General features: G+C 39.9%; 1 protein-coding gene across 1 annotated transcript in view; it reads right to left on the bottom strand.

The window, feature by feature from the left end:
- Nucleotides 1-24,042, bottom strand: part of SSBP2 (single stranded DNA binding protein 2) — a 137,854-nt gene that overhangs the window by 111,114 nt on the left and 2,698 nt on the right. Inside the window, exon 2 of the mRNA XM_029959935.1 lies at nucleotides 23,651-23,751. Within this exon, the coding sequence (XP_029815795.1) occupies nucleotides 23,651-23,751 (101 nt within the window). The remainder of the gene's footprint in view (nucleotides 1-23,650; nucleotides 23,752-24,042) is intronic.

Genomic DNA, 24,042 nt, shown 5'->3' with positions numbered 1-24,042 from the left:
ACTCTAAATTGTAAGTTACAAGAAATATCTTCCTTTTGAAATGCAGGTCATAAAAAAAACCCCCATAGTGGTTTCTGTATCCTCTCACCATATTTTTACAGTGAGGATACTTTCCAAGCAGAAAGAATTTCAGCAACAAAATGAAGATGTTTGAAAATCTGTCTAACGAAGAGCTGACCTACACATTAAAAACCCATAAATAATAATAATAAAAAAACTCCAGCAAAAATAAAATCTTGCAGTACTGAAGCTATACTGCCAAATGTTTGACTATCATTCTAGAAAATTTGAATGCCAACTCTCCAAACTGCTTGCACTGGATAGCGTTTGAAAGGCAGAAAACAGGTACTGGACAAAAGGGATGGCAAGAATTTGATTCTGTACTGACAGCTGATGTCTGGAAAAAGAACCAAACACATATTTCCTTGTAATTGAAACAGGGGAAATAGGAAAAACCACTTCTCACACAATCTCTGGCTGAGCACTTATTTCTAAATCAAATTTCAAGGACCTGAGCATTCAAAAGACTGCAGTTCTACCATGTGCAGGGCATAACTCAGACTGGCTGTTCTGCTCTTAGCAATTATGAATGCATTCCTGTACAGTATATCTTCAATTCAGAAAAGGCTGTCTTCCAACTGGTTTACACTGGAAAAGAGATAATTTTCTATTTTACAACGTTTTAAAGTATGCATTACTGGAATACTATAATCTGTCCTGGAACCAGTTTTTGAGTTAACTTCATGGATGACTTCATAAGCAGGCAAGTCTGGAAATACAGGATATAAGTCAGTGTCACATTGTCAAGATTCAATTGCTGCAGCAGGACAATAAACAGCCAAATAGGAGACTTCAACAGGACATGGATAGGTTTTAAGATGCCAGGAGCTGGTATTAAAAAGTAAGAGTAAAAATAAATAAATGAAGAGGAGAAGGGGGGAAAGGAAGGGGAAAAAAGAAAGTGTGGAGGTAGTTTTGCTAGGGAATTTCAGAAAACATTTTCCAATAAAGGATGAGTGATAAAGAATTTTACAAGAAAATCCTCTGTAATAATAGTACCAAAAAAAAAAAGCTTCAAAATGCAGCCCAAAATGTTTTATTAAATATAAACACGACTTTCCTATTGCTCATGTTCAAACTCTTGCCTAGGCAGCCTTTCTCATTTCTTCTTAGTGACATCTTGAAGAATTCTGATCAAATTGCTTGAGAACACAGAAAAGTTGATTAAAAGAAACTTACAAAACTTCCATGCATTTTCCATTTCTCAGTTAAATATGAATAGAATATTAAGATTCAGTATATATTTGTATTTAAGATGCTGCTTTCATGCTATTTGAAATTGACTTGAGATACTTATATGGTGTTAAAGAGATCCGGATCTCAAGTGACAAAATTACACACAAAGAATCTCGGAATACCAGAATAGTCTGGGTGGGAAAAGACCTTAAAACTCATCTTGTTCCATGGGAAGGGACACCTTCCACTATCCCAGGTTGCTCCAACCTGGCCTTCCTTGACATTTCAATAGATAATTCTTCATTTATTACCTTCATCATCCTTTTTTCATTTTTCCTGTTTCTCACCAGTAAAAGAGAAACTAATCTTGAATTACTCTGGAAACTCTTAGAAGCAGATTCCAGTGTAAGAAGCTGGAGTCTGCTCAGCATAGGGGAATTACAAATAGCAGAGAGCAGGGGACCTGCCCTTGCTGATCCTTATCCCAAGCAAGATCTACTTGCAGAAGCAAGGGAAAAATACTGGGTTTAATTGCTGCTTTTTCTACAGTCTACCAGCATTATCTCTACACACTGTAATGAAATTACAATGGGTGGGAAAGAGAGGAGGGGACACTGCAAGACTCCACCAAAGATACTGCACAAGTCACTCCCAGTACCAGCTGATGGAAAAAAAAAACTAGTGACATTCTTTCATTGTTTCTACTAACGTACATTTTTTTTACCAGTTTACATAAATAAATCAATTCATGATTTCCCTGTTTCATGTTTTATATACAGAAAGGCAGAAGATAGTGCTTTTCAGACACAACCACTTAAGTTTTACAAGGCATAATGTTCAAATTATTATGAAACTATGTTATATAAAACTTTTATAATGAGAAATTAAGATTATGACTCAAACTTTACTCTCTTGCAGCATGTATACACTTTTTCAAAAAAAGTGTTGATACAAGTTTCTGAATAACTGCAAAAACAACGAGGAAAGAAAAAGGCACTAAACTTGCAATGAATAGCAATAAAGTGAAAAGAAAGGCAACACTTGTGATTTATTAAGAAACTCTCATATTTCTATATGAACTGTTTCCTTGATAGCAAATGGAGTAAAAAACTGTAGTAGTTTGAATCTTGTTTTCCCCCAGAGGCTAAGAAAAATGGTAAAACCCCAAGGGGTGGAAACCCCTGGAAGTTTTGCCCAATGGGCGGTTCCTGCAAAATGTAAACATTCCACAAGCTCACTGGAAGAGAAGAGTTGTAGTTTGGTTGTTGTTGGAGAGGTGGTCATGTTGTAGAGCCACGAGGAAGGGGCTCTGAGCCCCTCGGGGCCTCTGGGCCCTCCCAGCCCCTGGCTGGGGGGCTGCAGGGACCTGGAACAGCATAAAGTTGGGCTAGGTGTCTGTAATTGAACCTGGAGATGTTTCAGCAGAACTGCACTGACCAGAGAAACGGCGGCAGAGAGCCAGGACAGATAAGACCTGAACCGGAGAAGCAGCAGAAACAACATGCAGCCAAGGAGGAGGAACTCCTGGAAAGAGAGAGAGAGAGAGAGAGAGAGAGAGAGAGAGAGAGAGAGAGAGAGAGAGAGAGAGAGAGAGAGCCGGCAGCAGAGCTACAGAGTTCTTGGGGGTAAGAACTGATACCAGACCCCCCCCAAACTCCTTTGAGACCTCCAAGAAAGGAGGAAGATGATGGACTCTTACTTGAAAGAGCCTTGGAGTGCTACAGCACTTGCAGAGAGGAGCTGAGAAGCTCAGTCATCCTGAGAGCTGAACCAGGATGGTGTGGGAGGTTGGCCTTGGGGGCCCTCTCTTGCTGCAAGCTACAGGGAAGCTTGCAGCCTGAGGCAGGGCACAGAGGCCCTGCAAGGAGCTTGAATCTCCTGGAGATACCAGACTGTCATGAAGACCCCCTGCGTCTCATGATATGACCGTGGTGGAACGATCTTTGTCTGGGGTTACGAAGCCCACGGAAGACCCCTTTGCCTGTGTCAAGGGGCCGAGAGAGGCTTGGAGGCCTCCCTTGTGAGTGCTGGCAGAAATCCAGCTATCAGCTGCTGCATGTGGAGAGGACAGATGACTGCTGCTGTAGAAGAGACTCCTGTTCAGAGACTAGAAGGGATCTGTTCTTCTTCCCTCCTGGACTTTTATTTGGAGGGGAGAAGAGATTTGATCCATTGTAAATACTATATGTCATGGTAGAGATAGTTGCGATCGTGTGTATAATGTGTTATAGTATTTATTTGTACAGTCATTGTAATATATTCCCTTTCCCCCATTCTGAGTCTGGTGTGTTTTGTCTGGAAGAACCCATCTTACATTGGGTTGAGATGTGGGAGGGGGCTTAGACTAGGGAATTGGATTTTGGGGCTATCTCAAACCATGACAAAAACCCACAAAAGCTTCAGTTCTCAGCTAAGCGCTGAATATCCTTCAGACTTGTCTCACACTTTACTGAGACAGACTGAAACAGAGAAAAAAACAGACTGCACTTGAAACGAACAAAATCAACCAGCTACCATTAAAGAAAAGATGTTTGGGAAGGGGCACCACAAAGACTGATGACTAAGAAAAAACTATTTATGATACCTCTGTCATATTAAGTCAGTGTTATGTGAAATGTATCTGCAAAAGAAGAAAAGGGAAAATTAGAAACAGATCTCACAAGAAATTGTATACATATACACAGATTTGCATTAAATGCAACATTTTTATTTGCATCAGCAGATGGTTGCATTAAAACCAAAGATAAACAAAATGTTCAACTGCGTGTTTAAACACAGGAATATCATTTCTTACCCTCGACATAACTTGAAGTGAGACTTGAAACTAAATCTTGTACTCAAGTTATAATACTATGCTTTATCTTCCAAATTACTGATGCTCAACCTGGCCCTATGTCTATTTAGAAAACACATTGATTAGTTTTTAAAAATATCCTTTTATTAGTATATTACAAGAAGACAGCACCAGGCATTCACAGCTCTTGATTTCACTTTCAGCTCAAAAACCCAACCCTGCTCCATTCCCTCCTCAGTAGGGTTTTACTGGAGGGCTGGAGTCAAGTGCTGAAATTATATTTAGTAGTAAATATAAAGTATTTATAAATCTGCATGGAGTAAATCAAATGTTTAATATGTATTTTAACAAATGGGTCATTTGTTATGGATTTTAGGGCAGCAGTTAGACAAAACTGTCTTTAACACCTTCTACTGTGTGCTTGCTGCCATATACAACGCACATTCTTCACGCCTGTAACCTATTTAATAACAGACATTAATTATTTATTGCCCCTCTCTAAACAATTTATAAATGTACCCTCACCATAAAGCATGACCGGACTGGTCTTTGCTCCCACAACAAAGGTGTCTGCACTATTTTAACTGCTGCATTAAGAAGCAAACCCTACTTATAAAGAGCCTAACAGAGATACATTTTGTGATATAAAAACATAATCAAATAGCATAATCTACCACTTACATCAGAATTCAGTATTATGCAATGGATTTTCCAAAATGACTGTGGTTACAATGCCACAGTTAGCAAAACTGAAAGTCATGTTTAGGTGCAATAGAAGAAGTTTTTTATACTTCTGTCATGCAACTGTTGGATAAGTTCAGCTTTTCACCTTGGAGTGTCTTAATAAATAACTTTTTTAACAAGATACCTCAGCCAACACTGCCTATGGTGTCCTACTTGCCCAAATGGGAGTGAAAATTTTAGGAAAACTGTGTATTTTGCCGCTCCAGGTTTTAGACTTTGGAAATAACATTGAGTGTTAACTGAGTGTCAATCTTCTCTTTCAGAGTGGTTGCCGCTCTTTATATTTTTAGTATGAAAATCAGTTAATAGTTTTAGTATGTATAAGGGGTTTTGTGACTCCTTCTGGCTTTTTCTATATATGTTAATTCCTCTCACATGAGAGCTGCATTAAATTTAAAGCACATTCTTTCAGCAACACACAAGAAAAGTTTCTTAATAGGAACTTCCAAAAGTTTTCAAGTCTGCTGTTTGCATGTCCTTTCCCTGGAATTTTTCTCCAGCTCAATGAATAATCAACTACAGCTTTGTAACACTGCTAAAACATTTTTCTGATTAAAATCAGAATTATCCTTATGGAACAGATCTTTTCAGAACAACACAAGGAGCATCAGCCCCAAATATCAGTGGTGCAACACGTCACCTGTGCTGTTCATCTCTGAAAGCATGTTCAGGAGAACAAACACCAACTGCAAGTAAGACCATATGCAAAAAAATTCCCAACCAAGAGCAACACAGCAGAGCCTATAACTCCTTGTTCTCAGCAGTCTAGATCCATTCAGGAAAGAGACACTGCACCAGGGAAACATAAAATACAAAAAAAAATAAAGGCTCATAGTGTAGAATTAACTCATGCAGTTCAAAACTACTCATCTATTTTAAGTCAATGAGAAATATAAATCACAGTCTAGGCTGCTCTCTGTACATGTGAAAAAATGTCCGTCCTTAATAATAAAATGGCCCTTTCACACCTAAATTATGCCTTCTATGTGGCATCTCAACACGAAAGCATGAACAGAAAAACACACCAAACAAGTTCTTGCCCTAGGAAGCTCACAGGAAAGTTGACAAAGGAACAACTATGTAATTTGAATAAAAGAGAAAAGAAGTTCATGAAATGAAGACAGACTAATCGCTGCTTTATAAGATATGTGAGGAAAAAGGAAACACAGCAAACATAGGAGGTAATAACCATGTACATCCAGGTAAGAGAAAACATTAGGAATTACACTTTCTGAGGAAACAACCCCAGGATGACACACATTAGGTTGCATTCAAGATCCCTGGTCCAAGACAGCCTAAGCTGGATGGATGGAGGTACTAGGTGGGAATTTGCAGAGTGAACACAATGGTTAACAGGAAACAACACTGGGGTGCTGGGGTGCAAGGAACTTCCAACACCACCAGCATCTTCTGGTCTCTGTCCAGTGAGGAAAACACAGAAGAGTATTTTCACAGATGACCATGTCTGTACAGGTGATGTAACCCTTCTACTGCTCAGTCAACAAGCCAAGTCCATCTGGAGTTTGGAGTCACTAAAAAGGTCTTAAGCACCCTTCAGAGTGATGAATATAACCCCTTCAGGACTCTTATGCAGGTATCTAATCCTTTGAAGATCAGCTTTGAAGGTGTCCTTAGACTATAAAACAACAATCATATGTGGGGGGAAAACATGGGAATAACACATGAACAAGCAAGCCTAAGATAAAGATCTGTAAAATTCAGTGGGAAACTCAAGACTTGCCTGCGCAGCTAAAAACTGCTCATTATTCCTCAATATTGTTCCCTTACAAAAATGTTCCCTTTGCAGTACTTCTGACCTGAATAACGCCCTTGCTTTTCAGAAGGTGGCTACTCAGTGGTTCCTCATTGCTCCCTCTCTCCAGGAGAGCACAAGCCTTACTGTAATAATCACAATAAAGAGGTTGTAACCCAAACTCGGGGACTCGGCTATGCCTCAAAGAAAATGAGGAAAAACCTGAAAGGAAATGCCCTTGAAAAGCACATGATGGACAACAGGAGGCAGGTAAAGCTCTAACTGCATCAGGCACGAAACTGCAACAGATGGGGAGAGGCACCTGGAAACATGTTAGTCTCTACAGCGCTTTCTGTCAGACTGTGTGGTCTCTCCTCATCTCCAGAAATGTGGAAAACAGGGAATAGCATGAGGGGGAAAGGGAGTAGCTGGAGATGCAAAGTCTTGCCAGTGGAAGTAAAAGAAGTCTGTGCTCCACACAGCCTACCTTTTCTAGTGGAAATCCTGCAATTTCCCTAACCCTCCCTGGAGGTGCAACAGACATGGAACAGAAAGATAATTCTTAATAAAATATTTTTTTTCTAAAGTAGCTTGTTAAGGGCATCAACCATTAGACTGAATTTAAGCCCTGTGAGAGTTCTGGGATTGATGGTGAACTAAGTCACAGTGCTTACCTTCTGTTAGGACTTTACCAAGACCTCCTGACAACCACAAAAAAAAATACCAAACCTTTTACCAATCAGATCCGTTAGGGCCAACAAAGGGAAAAACAGTACCTCCTCCCAAAGCCCACACCACACAATCCCATCTCCACACACAGACAGCACTGGGGATGCACAGAATATAAATCCTGGCTGTTATCACCAGGATCCCATGTTTCTTTTGCTGTATTTTTTTGAAGGGGTATTTTGTTCCACACTAGCTACTGCTAAATGCTGCTCACAAAGAGGCAGGAGGGACCGCTGCAGCTCCATGGAAAGTAAATCCCGAAGACTTAGGATCCTAAAGAAGGGGAGCTCAGAGGGCAGATCCTGCCTCATCTCCCTTCCACACCTGCTGGGAACATCAGCACTGGGATCAAATATTTCTCAGGAAGCTAAGACTTACATTTCATTTGTTTAACTTTCAGTACAATGCTTGAAAATGTAAGCATGCAAAAGAAAAGTCATTGCCACTGCTTCACTTCATTGGGAGGGCCACTTATTAAATCAGAGAGAACTTTTCTCAGTACCCCTGACTATTTCAGTAATTTTACCTTTTGATATTAAGAAAAATAAGCCATTGCTTGCTTGTGAAAACCTCACATCGTATTCAAAAAGGCAACATTTGTTGCTCTTCTGTGAGTTTGATCACACTTTTACAGTGACAATTTCATTAAACCGCTGAAATATTATATTTTTTTTCTCTGAAAGGAAAAAACAAGGAGTAACGATTTCTTTTTTATATTCATCCTCAGACAACATTACTGAAATAATTATAAGGAAGAGGCTGAAATTTTTCATCATTCACCTCAGACCAGAACATGTTTTCCTGTTTTTTCACTCAAAAGCCCCTGAAAGAACTTCATTTAAAACAGTAGAAAAAATGCAAGAATATTATCACTTCTCATTTCAAGACGTATCATTTGTTCCCGCAACAAATGCTCACAAACTACGTGATTTTTTGTTTCAGAAAGTTACTAATCTCTGTTTCAGGTTTGATATACCTGCACTGTTCAAGCACAATGCATCAAATGCATAGATGGACTATAAAACTTGAGTGGATTTGAACACAGCATAGATGACACGCGAAGGTGGCATCACCATCCTCAAATCAAGCTAACACACACACAAATAAAAATTAAACAAACGAACAGAACAAAACAAAAAAAACAAACAAATGAAACAGTTGTGTAACTGAACCCACAAATTACTGATTGTGACTTTAATCTCAAACTTAAGCATTTAGTACACATTACCCTAAACTAAGAACGTGTTCCCCAAATGCTTTTATTCCAAGTATTTGTGTGCTAATTCTAAAAACAACTTTTCAGAGCTAACTGGGAGCTCTTCAGGCTGATGGTTTTCCCTTTCACATGCATTCTGTGACCTTTCAGGTAAGAAGGGGAAGATTAGCCCCCTGAGGTCCTTTTCACACTTGGTCCGAGGTGAACAACGGGCAGGTGCAAACTTTACAATATCAGGACTAAATTTCAAACCCAGTAGCCTGGAGATGAAGATTATCAGGAGTTGCTTGGTAACTGGTTTGACAAAGCACTCACAGTTCTCTAAATTCAAGTTCAGCTGCTCCACCTGGTACCTGGGAGGGCTATTGTCTCCCCTTTATCCTACCAGGGCTGAAGTATCAGGCTGATGCTCCCATGTAACTGTGCATTTTACATAAATACATTTTATCTGTTTAAAATCTCTGCTGTTTCAGAGTGCCCAAGTTGCTCTAGAGCTCTGTAGGAGATCAAAGCTTCATTCCTGCTCCAGTTATTTCCCTCCCCAGGGCTGCCATGAATACAACAAATGAAATCACATGGACGGTGATCTTGTCATACCTCATCAGCAAAGCAAGAGTTGGCCTTGGTCATTATTAGAATAAAGAGATTTAAGAGATAAGCTTGCAACAAGACTAGGAAACTTTCTGTACACTGAGTTGAAGTCACTCAGTGCAGCTCTGCAACTCAGTCACTCTCTGCAACATCTCCTTTTCCTCCAAGGATTTTACTGAACTTTCCATGTTCAAGGATCACTGGAAAAATTAGTTGTATGAATAGCAAATATAATGAGTCAGCTGCTCAGTTTATTTAGGATCCCTGCAACTCACACAGCACCACACAAGTTCTACAGGAAATTCAGTTGGTGAAATAAAAAAACTTTATTAGGGCTGGATTTGTAAAGAAAAAAGGTAAAGAAAATCCCATCCAAGATGCCAACAGTGTAATTATATTAGCCTGTTACAAAACAATTAAAAGTAATGAAATTTTGACTTCTCACTAAGTGTTAAGAAGCTTAAGATTAGTATTTAGTTAATCCTTCAGTCCCACTGAGAAGCCCTAACACAGACCAGACAGCATTCTTGAGGTGGTAATGTTGTTCCACAGCTTCTCAGCAGCATCACTCATCACGAGGCAGAGCCTGACATGTACATATAAATTTACAGTTGGGTGGTGAAGAGCTGCTGCAGACCTGCCAACACATACTTGAATCCAGCTGGTTCCAATTAATAGGATCCATCCTGGTGGTTGCTGGCAGCCTCCGAGAGGCTCCAACTTCTGCCATAGCCCAGGCTGGAAACCAGACCACTCAGACAAAAACTCTGCGCAGAGATGGCACAGTCACCTCCTCACACTGCAGAGCAGGGAGTTAAGGGGGTAGGAGCAGAGCAATGTGATGTATTGTCATATATAAACAAACATTTGGAGGGGACACAAAGAAAAGGCTGTATGGACAATTTATGCTCTACAGCAAATGCCATTTAATTCTCAATTTAAACTGCACATGATTTCCACCATCTGCCTCTCTTACCCCCCACTTCCCCAATCCTACAGAGACAATGCTGGAGTAGTTGCTGGAATCACCACACTTCACTGCAACTTTTCATCTTTAGTCTGAAACTTTGTTAGAAAAAGGGAAAAGAACTGATGGTAGTGAGATCTGGGAAATTATGCTTAAACAGGTTGAAATGGTTCTTGAAGGCAGAAGGTCAAAGAGAATGATTTTTAGTATGTTCTTTCAAAGTAATGTTCATGGGGGTTTCATGGAAGGGTAAAGTTATTTAGAAACTTGAAAATGCTGTGTACACAAGATGTGCCGTCAAGTATTTGCAATACCAAAGAACTTCATCAGACCGTAAGCCAGACAACCCACAAAACAGTAACATTAGGAATAAAACAGGGGATTCTGCTGCTTGGAAAAAAAAAAGAACAAAGAGATTTTAAAGAAATTATATTTTGTAATGCAATATTCCATGTTACAATTCTCCACATTTCAGTTTATTTACTTCTTTGTATTTTTAAGTAGAATATCGATTACATATACTTTTTATTTCAAACCCCTCTTAAAACAGAAAAGGAGATTCAGTGAGAACAGTATCAGTCAGGGAATGGAGTAATGAAGCTGAATCAAACACCTCAGACCAGGACTCAAACTTTCCCCCGGTTTCAGAAGTGTTCAGATTCCTGGGAGTAAGTGTGGGAAATTTGACAAGCATGTTCGTGAATACATTAACTGACAAGAACCATCGCCCCACTCCAGTTAATGTATGTCAGGGGAAAACATGTAAAGAGGCTCAAATAGCAAAATATCTCAGGCTAAAAATACCAAGAACTCCCTCAGCTGGAAGTTGTTAGCAAGAGCTCTGATAAAAATAAGGAACCAGGACAGCATAAATGCTTTCCTTTCCCTGCAGAAAATAAAACTACATTTGGGAGGAAAGTATTCGAAACATCATAAAAGAGGTGACTCACCCCATTCAACGGGCAGCACACTCTGGAAAGAGGGGAGAGGGAACAGGGATCCAAACCCAACCACGAAGTCCTGGTGGGAGAACAGCAATTCCTAGCTCCCCCCCACCAGTGAGTGTTCTGTAATACAGACACCACTCCTGCGCTGAAGGATGACCTGTGTCTCTTGAGGGTCTCCAGAGACAGGTAAAAGACCATACTGAGTAAATGATTGCTCCTGGAGCCTTCAGAGGTTACTGGGATGCTCCTCCAGAAGGCCGCTGATACCTACTGCAGGACTGTAATGCTGTGGATATTTTAAATTCACCTCTTGGACATCAAGATTTCCAGACCTGGGCTGTATTTTGAGGTTCTTATGTATTTCTCAAACTTACCTTCACGTAGTCAAATGACAAAAGCCAGAATTAGATGAGCCAGCTTTGTTTAGGTTTGCAAGCAGACACGCATATCAATCAGTTCTTTCGTTTTTTCGTGAGCCAGGAAGGGTACCCAAAGACAAGCCCAAACCATCTACATTCAACAGCCTCATGCACTCTGAAAAGTAAAGGAAGACCAGCAGGGTAGTCTTGTCTCAACTACAGAAGAAATACAGCAACCATGATGATTTATGATAACTAAACCAGCAAATAATGGTACAACAGGAAGACCACAACATCCCACTGCTTCATTTTGGATGGAAAATTCTTAAAATGCGGGAGGAGCCGCATAAATAGCAATGATTTTGCTAAAGCATATTTGCTAAAGCAGTCTCATCATTTCATAATCACATAACTGACACTTGTATATCATGTTGGGTCATATACCAGAGACACCCAAAAGGGTTTGAATCTTTTAAAACCACCTCAAGCACCTCCTTCCACACAGCATCTAACAGAAGGCTAGGATGCTTCTGTCCACCAAAATCTCCATTATTTGGATAAATAAAAGCCCAGAGAAGAAAGAGAATACTGAAGAAAGGGGAATAGTGGGAATACTGTAGTTGAATATACATGAATGCCTAAGAGATCAGTGAAATTTACTTAATTTTACAAACTGTGATATAAATAAAAACATATAGAAAAACTCTGCCACAAGGAAATACTCATATCCCAGTCATTTCAGGCAAAAATATTCTTGGACTCTAGATTACAAATACAAAATATTAAGAGTGGGCTGGAAAATTGGATTTGAATCTTTGAATGTAAACAAGAAAAAATGTGAGTACTATGTAAGGACACCTCAACATCTTCACTGAGGAATCTCACAGTGAAGATTATATCGCACCACTGAATGATCTTTTTCTACCAGTTTATGCCACTCACTTTTCAATTCTACATTTTGGATGAAAACATGCAAAACACAGAGATGCTGGGAAGCTCCCTATGCTAAACAGTGGGTTGAAGGAAGAGGAGTCAGGACAGCTGGTCCAAGGAGCCCCTCTGTGTATCCAGGCACACAGAATCTTTATCTTAGTATCACTACAGCCATAAGGCTGTGGGGCAAAGAGAGTTTGAACACACCTTGATACTTAAGACAGTTTCTGTATTGTTTCAAAAAGCGGTCTGTCCTCTTTAACTATTTATGTTTAGCTAAAATACCTGCTGGCAATTCAAGAGCAGAGGTCCCACCGCATTCATATGACCCAGTTCCCCATATCCACAGATTAACCTCATCTTTCCCAAAGCACCAGTTCTCTACTTCCAGCACCATCAGGTAGAAAACAGAATAGAACCATGTACTTCATCCTGGTTTTCATGTTGCTTTCAGAATTTCCCCAAGAATGGAACCACCAGACTGTGGGGTTCTGTCATTCCATAGGCCCAAAAGAGCTGGGAGTTAAAAAACCCAAACAAGCCAAAAACCGGCAATCGAAAAACAGATAAACCCTTAGGGCACAAAAGCTTTTTCAGGTCACTTGGGCTGCCAAAAGGGAAGAAAAAACTCTTACCTTTTTTTGGGTAAGCTTGTGTTAATGGCTAGGGGTGCTACCCAGAGAGAAACATGGATGGAAACTTTTTGGAGGAATCAAAAGCTTGTTTTACCAGATAAGCACTAGGGGAGTAGTACATTCTTAAGCAGAAAGAAATTACACATATGGACTACCTTTGCTGTCTTCAGACACTTTCACTGACACTGATCTAAAGAAATACTTTGCTTTAAGAAGTTTGGTTGTTGGGTGCTCCTAAAGAGAAGTTAATGCAGGTGTTGAATATAAAATCAGCCTTGGTGAGATAACTACAGTTATTACACAATCAACAGGTATGACACAGTAAACTTCATGTTTCCACACCAACAGGACAAGGGTGTAAGGGTGACACTGAATAAGCTCAAAAGGGGACCAAGAGCGCAGTCTATTAACTTGAGAATGCCTCTTCCAATTTTATTCCATATTAGAATCAAAACTATTTTTTGTTTATTTTGTGGGTTTTTTTTTCATCAACCCGCTTCTGTGATTCAACATGTGCAGGTGATGCTCAGTTGCCTGTTCTACGCTCCCTTCTAAGTTATATACATGGATCTATGCAAACACACACATAAAAACACACATGCAGACAACATAGTGAAAATAGTCAGTGCGGGGAGAACGTAATGGTCACTTTTCTTCAGTTATGTTAATCGTTTAAGTATGCTATTATACTGGAAAACAAAAAGTTCCAAGACAGTTGTAGGCATGCTAAAAAGTAACATCCACAAAACCGGCCTTAAGTTTAGCTGAAACCCACAACTGAATCACAACTGCGAGAAGAACACAAAAACATTTCCAGTTTGATGCTGCAGAATACACAGCAACTACTTTGCCAAATTCCACTATTGGTCTCTTCAATGTAGTTTCCTGACTCCCTTTACAACACCACTGGAATTCTACAAAATAAAGTGTGAAGGCATATATGACACTGTCACAGGTCAGGTTTCCCTTCATTTACCTCTTTAGTTTTTCACTTGTATTCTGAATAACTGAGGATTTCCAATGTTTGTGCAGAGCACTACAAGCCCACAGCCACTTGCAGAAGGCAAAGCTCTCTCAATAAAAACACACTACACGAGAGAGCACCTCTAATTGTGCTTTGTCTACTGAATGTACACACTGTGCAAGGAGAAATTAAACAGACTATCATCTCCAGCCCCTTCTCTGTGGGATATGGAATGACCTTCTCTGTGGAATATGGAACAGGTACACCCACAAGATAGGTATTACCCTACGCTTTCAAATGCATTTCTTTGGCTCACAGTCTAAATATTAAACCCACTGAGCCCTTTTTTGACCTTTCTGAAGTATTTCATAACAGCTTTATTACACAGTGATATGAGTGCAAGACGGCTCAATTCCCTCTACCTTGTTTTACAGGAAAAATACGTATGGTTTTATGACAAGAAAAGCTTCTTCTGTCTATTAACCCCTTTTTTTTCCAAATGAGTAATCCCACACAGAATTGGAGGCTGACATCAAGCAACTCCAATCTTTCTTTTTTCCTCCAATTCTGAATAATTAACTACAGTGTTACAGGTCTGTTTGGGGAATACTGGGAAAAATTTATAAATAATTTTCTCAATTACTAGAATTAATAGAAAAACACCTGCATCCAGTGCTCCAGTCTGCTTTTCTTTCTAATCATCTATTTAAGATGTTCTGTGAAATAATTCAAAATAATTTTTTTCAATCACTTTTTTCATGTTCCCCAGCTGCAGCTGGACAAATTATTTAAGTCTTGCATCTTTAAAGCATAAGACAGTTTTATTGGGAGGGGAGGGTTTGTTTGTTTGTTTTTGCTGCATTATAGTACATTATATTATTTCTAAAAATATTTAAAAATATATATAACTAGGCTTGAAATTGCACGTACCTACAGTTTTTGGTCTTGTAAGAGTAAACATCTTTATTTTATAAAGAGTTAGATGTGCAGATAATAAAATGAGAAGTGACACTGCATTTGAAGAGGTGCAGCAGAAGTCAGGAACACCACTGTGTTGCACCTCAGATCTGCTTGTCAAGCCCATTACCATTACCAGAGGCACATTTCCATACTTCCAACACTGTTCTTCATCTTCTGACCAGAAACTCTCTTATGCTTCACAGTTTTGTGTATTTTGAACAAACAGTCCTGTGTACAAGCTCTAGGTGTTTATTTGTTGATCATATACTTCTATTCCAACTTTGATCAACTTTCATTTGTATTATTTTGTGTTTATTATATAAACACACAGGAAAACCGCACTTAATTCCTCAGGCCAGGATATACGGCTTTAGGTTTTTTAAATATCATCTCCACCTGTATATATCCTCTCCAGACTCATATTCAAGGAATATTAAACAGGTTACAAGGATTTTAAAGGGTTTTAGCAGTAACTTAAGGAATCAAACAGTTCAAGAGACAGACAATGGAGTTGTAACCTTCACTTCTGGGGCAGTTTCAGACTTGGCAAGGGAGCTTCATTGATACACCTGATGAAATTCCAGTAATTCACCCACACTCCAACCAAACAAAAACCCCCTGTAACTCCCCACCACCACCTCAATTGAAAGGCTGACCTATCAGGAGCAACTGGAGCCATCCAAGACTGGACCCCACCCTTGGAGGGTCACTTGGGAGAAGAAGATAAATAGAATATTTAGCATGGACAAATCAAAGGGCTTTGGTTTATCAAATGCTCCGTGGCAGAAGCATCAGGTGGCATCTTCACTTCCAGCCTCATAAATCACTGTATTAACGACACAATCCTGCGGCCTGTCAGCCTATGATGCATTCTGTCCCAACACTGTCAAGAATAAAATATTTATTGAGGAACTATATAGTTCCATTCCTGCACTCAAGTATTTTCCTCAGAGCTAGCCTTTCCCTCCCAGGGAAAGGCCAATACAGGCTACGTCAGGTTGCCACTGATGTTGTTGGAATTTTTTTTAAACTATAAAAATGGTTTTCAAGACTGACACTTTTTTATAAGCATTAAGCTGTTTATCACAGAAAACACAGCATTTTACCTTCTTGATTAGCTGCAAAAGCATTTAATTCCAACAGTGTAACATTCTTATCACCTTTTCCAAACTCATTAGATCAATATAAAAATGCATCTGCTGATAACAAGACATTATCAGTATCAATATTAAAAAAAAGAATTGCATGCACTGGAGGTTACATATACTGACTACTTATTACTACTGATTACTTACTGCTTCTGCATTTTCAGAACACGGACTTCTTTCTGTAAAAGTTATAGGGGGTTGTGGGTTTGTTTTAAGGTGGAATTTCTCCCAAAAATCAGAGCCATTGGAAATAAAATGGAAAGTAATGTAAAACACGGGACACTGTAATCAGTAGCTTTCTAATTTCTTCCTCAAGACTGAAACTTCTCTTTCGAAGACAGTATTTTATTTAGGAATGGGACATAGGAAACAAAATAGTCAAGCCTAAATAGGAAACCAGCACTTTCATTGGCCTCTCAGGCCTGATCAATCCTATCAAGAGTTTGGGGTTAACATCAAGTGTTGTACTTCAACCAGACCCATATAAACTTAGACCAAAAAAACACCAAAAGACAAGCCCAAAGCCAGACTGAAAGCCTAAAAGGATGGATGGGATGGAGCATCCCATGAATTCAACACACAGAGGAGCCAAACAACCCTCACTATCCACAGTCACATATGACAAACTATACCTGCCATCAGAAATGTGATTTTTGAAATTTGGATTTTCCCAATTTGTCATTTCCTAATTGATATTTGCACAAGAAACAAGGTGGGGGAAAAAAGTGTGATTGGTTTCAGCTCAGATTCAGTTGGGAGATTGTGCAGTGGGTAAGGAGGAACACACAGGGAAAGTTAATGTATTAAGAGTTTTGATTGTTGGCCTATCACATCCCATCTACGTCAGCTAACACCTTCATGAAATGAAAGAACAGTGTACAATCACATGAAATAAATAATGCAAGTCATTACAGAATGTTTCTACAAACAAGAGAATGTTTCAAGAAAGTTCTTGCTACCCTGAGCCAATTCCGCTAAAATACTTTCATTAATGAGTCATATACAGAAGCACAAAAGTGTACATGATAAATCAGTAACGATTATAAGACCTTCTCGGGACACAAAAAGAATAAGGAATGTTAATAAGAGAAAATTCAATACAGGCAAATGTAGAGTACTGTGCTCAGGAATAAGAAATCAAATACACAAATATGAAATAGGGAATAATTGGCTAGGCAGCTGTGTTGTAAAAAGAACCTGGAGGGCATGTGGACTGCAAAAGGGATTACTTAAAATACAAAACCAAAACAAACTAAACCAAAAAAACCCAACAAACAAAAAAACCCAACAAAGCCCAACAACAATAAACAGGCAAGTGTTCCAGAGAGTATTATCAGCACTGGTTTATATATGTTTTATCTCACAAGAGATAAATTATTTCATTCTGCTCCATTCCATGCTCTGGACATGCTACTATTAATATGGAGACAAAATAAAAACACTCCAGAGGCAAGAATCACAGAAAGTTTGAAGCAGGGAAAAAAATGACCCATGACAAAAATTTTCAGAATGTTTTTATATTTGATGAAGCTGGAAAGAGAAAAGCTGAGGCACAATGGTCTTGACTTAGTGCCATATTTCAGTTTTTCAGAACATGATGTTTTATGTTCTCACGTGTTACCTTCCTGGGCCTGGAAGTGAGAAATATCCTACAGACTAGAGAAGCATGGACAGAGGTCATCAAGATTTCTGAATCAATATGTTTGTTGCTATCTGAGGAAGATTTTCTCTCAGGATTTGAAACAACACCTGACCACAACCCGGACTTAGGGGTCTGTGGTTTAACTCCAGTAGACATTAGGAATAAAAAAACTTCAGCTGTGACTCAACTTGGATTGTTTGTACACCAAAAAAAAAGCAGGGAACAACTGGTCCCAACTGCAAGTAACACAGTTGGAAGGCCCTGAAGATGGAGCTACTGAACCTTCATGGAGAAAAACCTGGTTGTGTTCTTGGTGGTACTTTAAAGAAGGAGCTTTAAAGAGCAGCTTTAGCAGAAAACTCTTAAAAGGTGGTGTTTTGATCAGTTGCTGATTCCTGCCCTTGCAGAGCATCATGACCTTCTCAAGGAGTGGCTCTGCCCCATTACAGTGCCACCCTGAATCACACAATCATGGATTTGTAAGCCTCCCTCCCTAAACACAGCAGGTTGGTAAGTATGAACTGTCCACCCTGGATAACTTCAGAGTGCATTTTCCAATTTACAGTATGTCCAAAAGAAAGACGGCAAAAAAAATTACAACATTTAAGTTCCTTTGGCATCTTGTCCTTAGAACCAGTGGCATCTTGTCCTTAGAACCAGTGGCAAGAGAGATGCTGGAAGTTGTACATACAGACTTCTGGTTTATGTGATATTCAAAAAAAAAAAAAATTCAGGGCTACAGAGCTCAAATTGGGCACCCAATAATCGAGAAGTGTTTTTGCCTTTCACTTTTTACACCTTAGTGCCAATTCTAAAACTGGTTGTCGAGCACCTATTTTTAAAGGTGAAGCTCAGGCACCGTGGTGCTGGGCACTAAAGAAACAACATATTCCTCCTGTAAGAACAGCAGTATTATGAAACGGCAAGTCAGCCACAAGGTACATACTGCATGACAGCAAAACAGCAAATTATCAAATACCTACTCATTATGAAAACAATGCTCTTTTCTGCACAATAAAAACTAGGGAGGTTGTGCAGGGAGTTGATGTGGGGTTTTTTTCCAGAGGAAAAAAAAATCAGTGAACATGCAAATGAGGGCAAAGTGAGAACAGCGCTTGGTATATACCCACACTTTCCAAGTTAAGAGAATCTTATTGGGAATGCAAGCACAGCACCCAGACACTGCACTTCAGACACAGAGACGCACTGTTCCAGCTGATTTTGAATGGCAAATTCCATCCTTCCCTCCCAAAGCTCTGACATCTCTGAGTTGCAGATTTCAGAACTACCACGGTCAGTCAGTATTGCATAAGTGTTGGTAGGTTTTGTCTTGAAGATAAGAAATTTACCTCTCAGTCTCCCAGGGGCAGCAAAGGAATGGTCATTTTCCCAGCACCTAGTGGGACAGAATGTTCCTCCTAACTTAACAAAAACCCTCCACTTCCTGACCTGCCTCCTTTGCTGTCCTGGCTCTGCTCCCTGCTCTGCACCAAGTCTGCTTCCCTTGTCTGGATGCACCAGCCCCCACCCAGATCTCTGATCCTAATGCCAGTTCCCTTAGGGAGCAATTCTTTGTCTCCTCTCTCCAGACTGGCCATTTCCACCCTGGCTTCCTCCATCCTCCTTCAGGAGCCAGCCCCGGTTATCTGTGTGTCCTGGCATCTCACAGCTGCAGCCTACAACTGCTCATATTTACACTTGCCTTACCACCAGGATCGGTCCCAGGATCGGCCCACTCCTGATTTCTCTCCCCTCTGATCCCAGTATCTGCCCACTCCCAATTTTTCTTCCCTCTGATCCCAGTATCTACCCAGTCCCAGTCCCAGTTTTTCTCTCCTGTAATCCCAGTATCTGCCCATTCCCAGTTTTTCTCCCCTCTGATGCTGCTATCTGCTTCGCTCTCAGGAAAGATAAAATATTCACAGATTACAGTTAGTAAGACCTAAGCATATGCAAATGCATCTTTTTGAAAAGACTTGTATCCTGGCAAAATACAGATGCTTTGTCATGCAAATGGAAGACACATCCCTGGAATCAAATCCCTCATCCTTTTTCAACTACACTTCAAGGAGAGGGGCACATGGTAAAAGTTGCAAAAACTTTTAAAACACCAGGAAACACGTTTTTTTCCTCTGCCTAATTTTAAAGCAAGCCACATTTCAATGGAACTTTTACACACAAATTAAATAAACTAAAACAAGGCTTAGGTATGCCATTATAAATTTTCCCCCCAACCAGTGAAAGTTCGGCAAAGTTATGAAAATCTTCTTTGACTACCTCAATATTTAAGTAAAATTAATAGTTTCTGGGTACTGTTTGATCTCCAAGGCAAAGGCTGTTATTGTCAGTGGTCTGAACTGCAGCACATACATTATCCGAAACACCTTCACATGCTGCCCAAGATACCTGCGCAGTATAACAGAGCACCTGAAGCACTGTGGTCAAGAATAAGTACTGACAAATAGTTACTCTTTCCAGAACCTTCCCTTCTGTGTACTTCATTAAAAAGTATATTCCTCTAAAATGACAAGAAGTGTTCTGTTCACAGACTCCCTGAGCAGTACAACTGCAACTTTTGCAAGTTAGACCTGATGGATGAAATCATTATATAAATGTCAAACCTAAACTTTCTAAAACAGGCTGGATTAAACTACTAGCTTTGTTTTCAAAGGCGGAAAAAAAAAAAGATAATGTGTCTTTCTTTTAGCATTTGAACCTGAAGCTCACCATTTCCTAGAAAAGAGCAAGAAATTTATCACTTAATTTTTATCTGTACCTTACCTTTTTTTTGCAGCCTATAAACATTAGTGGGAAAAAAGTAACTTAACTATGTAAACTCATGCGATGCAGTCTTTCCTAATCTGAAGGGGAAAAAAAAAACAACGAACAAAAAAACCCCCAAAAAACATTAAACGCCCTCCCCCCCCAGCAAACAACATCACTCATATAAAGAGCTGTATGTCCAAAGAGCCAACCACCCAAAACAGATTTGAGGAGAAGCAACATTTTGATCACATCTCCTTTTATAACCAATTAAATCATAGTCACTAGTCATGCTTTTATTTTTTAACCAAAATCTGTGTCTGCTAAGCCCTAGTAGGGCTAAGGGCATCCTGGGAAAAGAACTAGTTTAGAAGACCACTGGAAGATCAAGACAACTTAACTCAAAACACAGAATTCAGTCAGAACTTAGTTTTGCCTTATATGTTCCTTTGAACTACTTTTCTGCATATATATTTTCAAATTGAAATATTATTATTTATATATAAACAGAGAGTTGCATTTGCAAATGGAACCTGTAAGGTCTGGTCCTCTTTTCTCCAAGATTAGAAGTTTACAGAGTTTCATCATTCAATGAAATGTCAGTAGGTCCAAGCTCCTAATCCGAAACAGTCCCATTTTAAGGAATAAGGACAAATAATAAAAATAAAAAAGTATATCCAGTTGCTGTGAAGAGATAACAAAAGATGATGTGTAGAAAACTTCTAGGGTTTTTTTCCTTTGACAGTGTAGATGGGTCTTATATGGCGCCCTCACAGTGGTGAAGAACTACTGTTTAAAACAACTATTCCATCCTTTATGCAACAGGGAGGCCTGAGCCCAAAATTAAGGCACTGAATGAGAGGAAGGGGCACAAAGACTTGTGATTTTTGTCTCTTCATCTTTTCATGCCTCACAGGTACTGTGTGCCCTCATTTCTCATGCTCCCCTACTGTGCTGTGGCTGTACCTCCCTGGTAAAGAATTAGGGGTTTTTTTTCCATAAATTCATCTACACTTCACACGTTGTTAAGCTACATAATATAGACAATTTGCCCCAGAGACCAAGCAGAAGGGACAAAGAGAAAGCCCATGAAACAAAGCCATGTTGGAACTGAAAGTTTGCCAAGGGCTACTATAAATGACTGGCAAAACTTGCTTCATTTTATTAGCAATTACATAACCTCAAAGCACATAAATACTAAAGGCAGAATACAGCGAGATGTACATACTACAAAACATATTTGGCACTGGATTGTTCTGTAAAATACATCACAAAAAATTTTGCAAACAACATCTGAACACACATCTTTTCCACACTTGATAAATACTCTTTTCACACCCTAGTCCTGTCACTCGCACACATCCTCATGGGGAATAAATATGTTCCACACAATCAGGCTACGCAAAACCTGAGGTAGTGTAATATTTAAAAAAAATTATTTCCTTAGTTATTTCAAGTGTATTTTGGAGATACATTACTGGCTACAAATTTTAGATACTTACAAGCTTGAGGAGACACACTAGCCTTAAGTTGCATATTCTGTTCTAAAAAACTTGGAAATTAAACATAATTATAATCCCTCTCTTCTTGATTAAATAAGTACTTAATGAATCAGTCAAATATACATATTTTTCTCTGTGGTTTACAAATTAAAACAATCTTATGCAGAAGTTGATGCTGTATTTTTGTAGAGATATTTAATTGGAAGGCAACCTTTTTTTTTGAGCACAGCAAAAACTCACGCATTACCTTGGGACAAGCATTGCATGGCTGCAAAACAGTGTAGTAAGAGGAAAAAAAAAATGCAATCACAGCTTTTTTGATGTCAGAAAGAAAGCATATGAAAATAGCCAGGATGTGATCTGACCTACTAAAAAGAAACTTTAATAGATGTAATACAATAAAAATCTGAAATGTTGACTATATAATGGTATTCCCATCATAAACCAAGTCTTAAAGCTTTTTTTATCTTTTCTTTTGTTTGTTTCGCTAAAGGAAAAGTGGGGAAGAGGATGTTTCTGAATTCCCAGCTGTGTTCATTTTTAAGTAGATGGTACCGTGAAGCTTCTTATCTGTCAAGTCCATGGTGTAAAAACAAACCATTCCAGTGTTTTGCATAAAATAATCTACACGTGAATCCACATTTCCAGCTGTTACTTACGAATGAGAGACAACGTGTATTTAAATCGAACAGCACCACCTAGCAGGTCCCCCACAACTTTACTTAGGAGGGCAGTTGCTACTTGGCAGTAAGTCAGTTTAGCAAGCTCGCCCTGAAGATTATTAAGCATTTTCACACCACGTGCAATATTATGTGCTCTAGGACACCAAAAACCTTTAAGAAAAATCAGCTGCAGTGAAAGAATTAGACTGAAAACAGTTTGAACCTTCAGCCCCACGACCGGAGCATTTGTGTATGTGGCTGGTATTAGGAAGTTTTTGCAGAGCAGAATTAAAAGAACATGATCTTCATCTGATCCAACACACAGCAGCCCTATGGATTTGGTTTTAGTCCCACTGTGAGGTCCCACTGTGCCCTTCAGTGATTTACCAAGTGTATTAACAAACATGAGCAAACATGCAGCACAAGGAAATGGTTTAATTCGCTAATTTTGTAAAACCAAAAAAACAACTCTTCCACTAGCCAGTTAAGTAATTATTTTTAAGCAATTATTTTAAAAATTATCCCTACACGGGGAGTAAGAAGCGCCACTAGTTGATCAGTTTTTAGTGCCCAAGTTGTGTCTCCCTCTCTATCTCAGCAACTAACGCTTCACCAGTGCGGCCTCTTCCTCTCTCCGCTTTCCAATGGCAAAGTTAAGTGCGAATTGACTCTTCAAATTTCCCCTACCATCTCCCTCTTCTGCAGCAAAAGAGATGCCCGGCCTGTTCCTGTTCCAGGAAGCGTGCATGCCAGCCCCTGGAACTAGGAAGTCCCTCAACGAAAAAAAACAACCCACCGACCAAAAGAACCAACCCAGCATTAAAAAACAAAACAAAACAAAACAAAACAAAAAACTAACTAAAAAAACCCCTCAAACAACAAAAACATCAAATCAACTAACAACAACAAGAAAAAAACTTTTAGGTAAAGGTTCAGGACAAACTGCCTGAAGGGAAACTCATCGGCCGTGCCCGGAGCGCAGATCCCAGTGCTGAGCCACCTCCGGAGCGATGCGATTTTCGGAACAGAAGGGTGCAAACCCAGCCTCTCGACGGAGGTTTGCATCTCTGGACCCCCCCCAGCAGCCTGTCCCCGACCTTCTCACCTCCGACACACTTCGTCCCCCTCCTTCTGCTCCTGGCAGGGGCTCTTCCTACCCCTCCACCGCGGTGGCAAACCAGCCCCGGTCACGCCAAGTCGCTGCCACTACAGGACAACTGGAGGAGCCGCCGTCCATTCCGGAAAACGCGGTCTTCCCCCAGTTCCCTGGCGGGGCGGGGGCATCCCCAGCACTCTCCGTCGGGATCCCCGCAGGCGGCGGGGACGGAGCTCCCAGAGCGCGGTTCGGATGGGGGGTTTTAAGCGCGATTACAAATAAAGAATAATAATAACGATAATAATACTAACAGTAGTTTTGTCAGGCGGCGGGGCCCGGTCGGACCCAGGCCAGGGGTCGCGCCAAGGCACCCCCGATGCCCGCACCCCCTTTGTGTGTGC

The sequence above is a fragment of the Manacus vitellinus genome, unplaced genomic scaffold (genome assembly GCF_001715985.3).
Source record: "Manacus vitellinus isolate BGI_N305 unplaced genomic scaffold, ASM171598v3 scaffold_23_pilon, whole genome shotgun sequence".
Classification (NCBI taxonomy): domain Eukaryota; kingdom Metazoa; phylum Chordata; class Aves; order Passeriformes; family Pipridae; genus Manacus; species Manacus vitellinus.
This window is presented reverse-complemented; position numbering and strand designations above follow the sequence as displayed.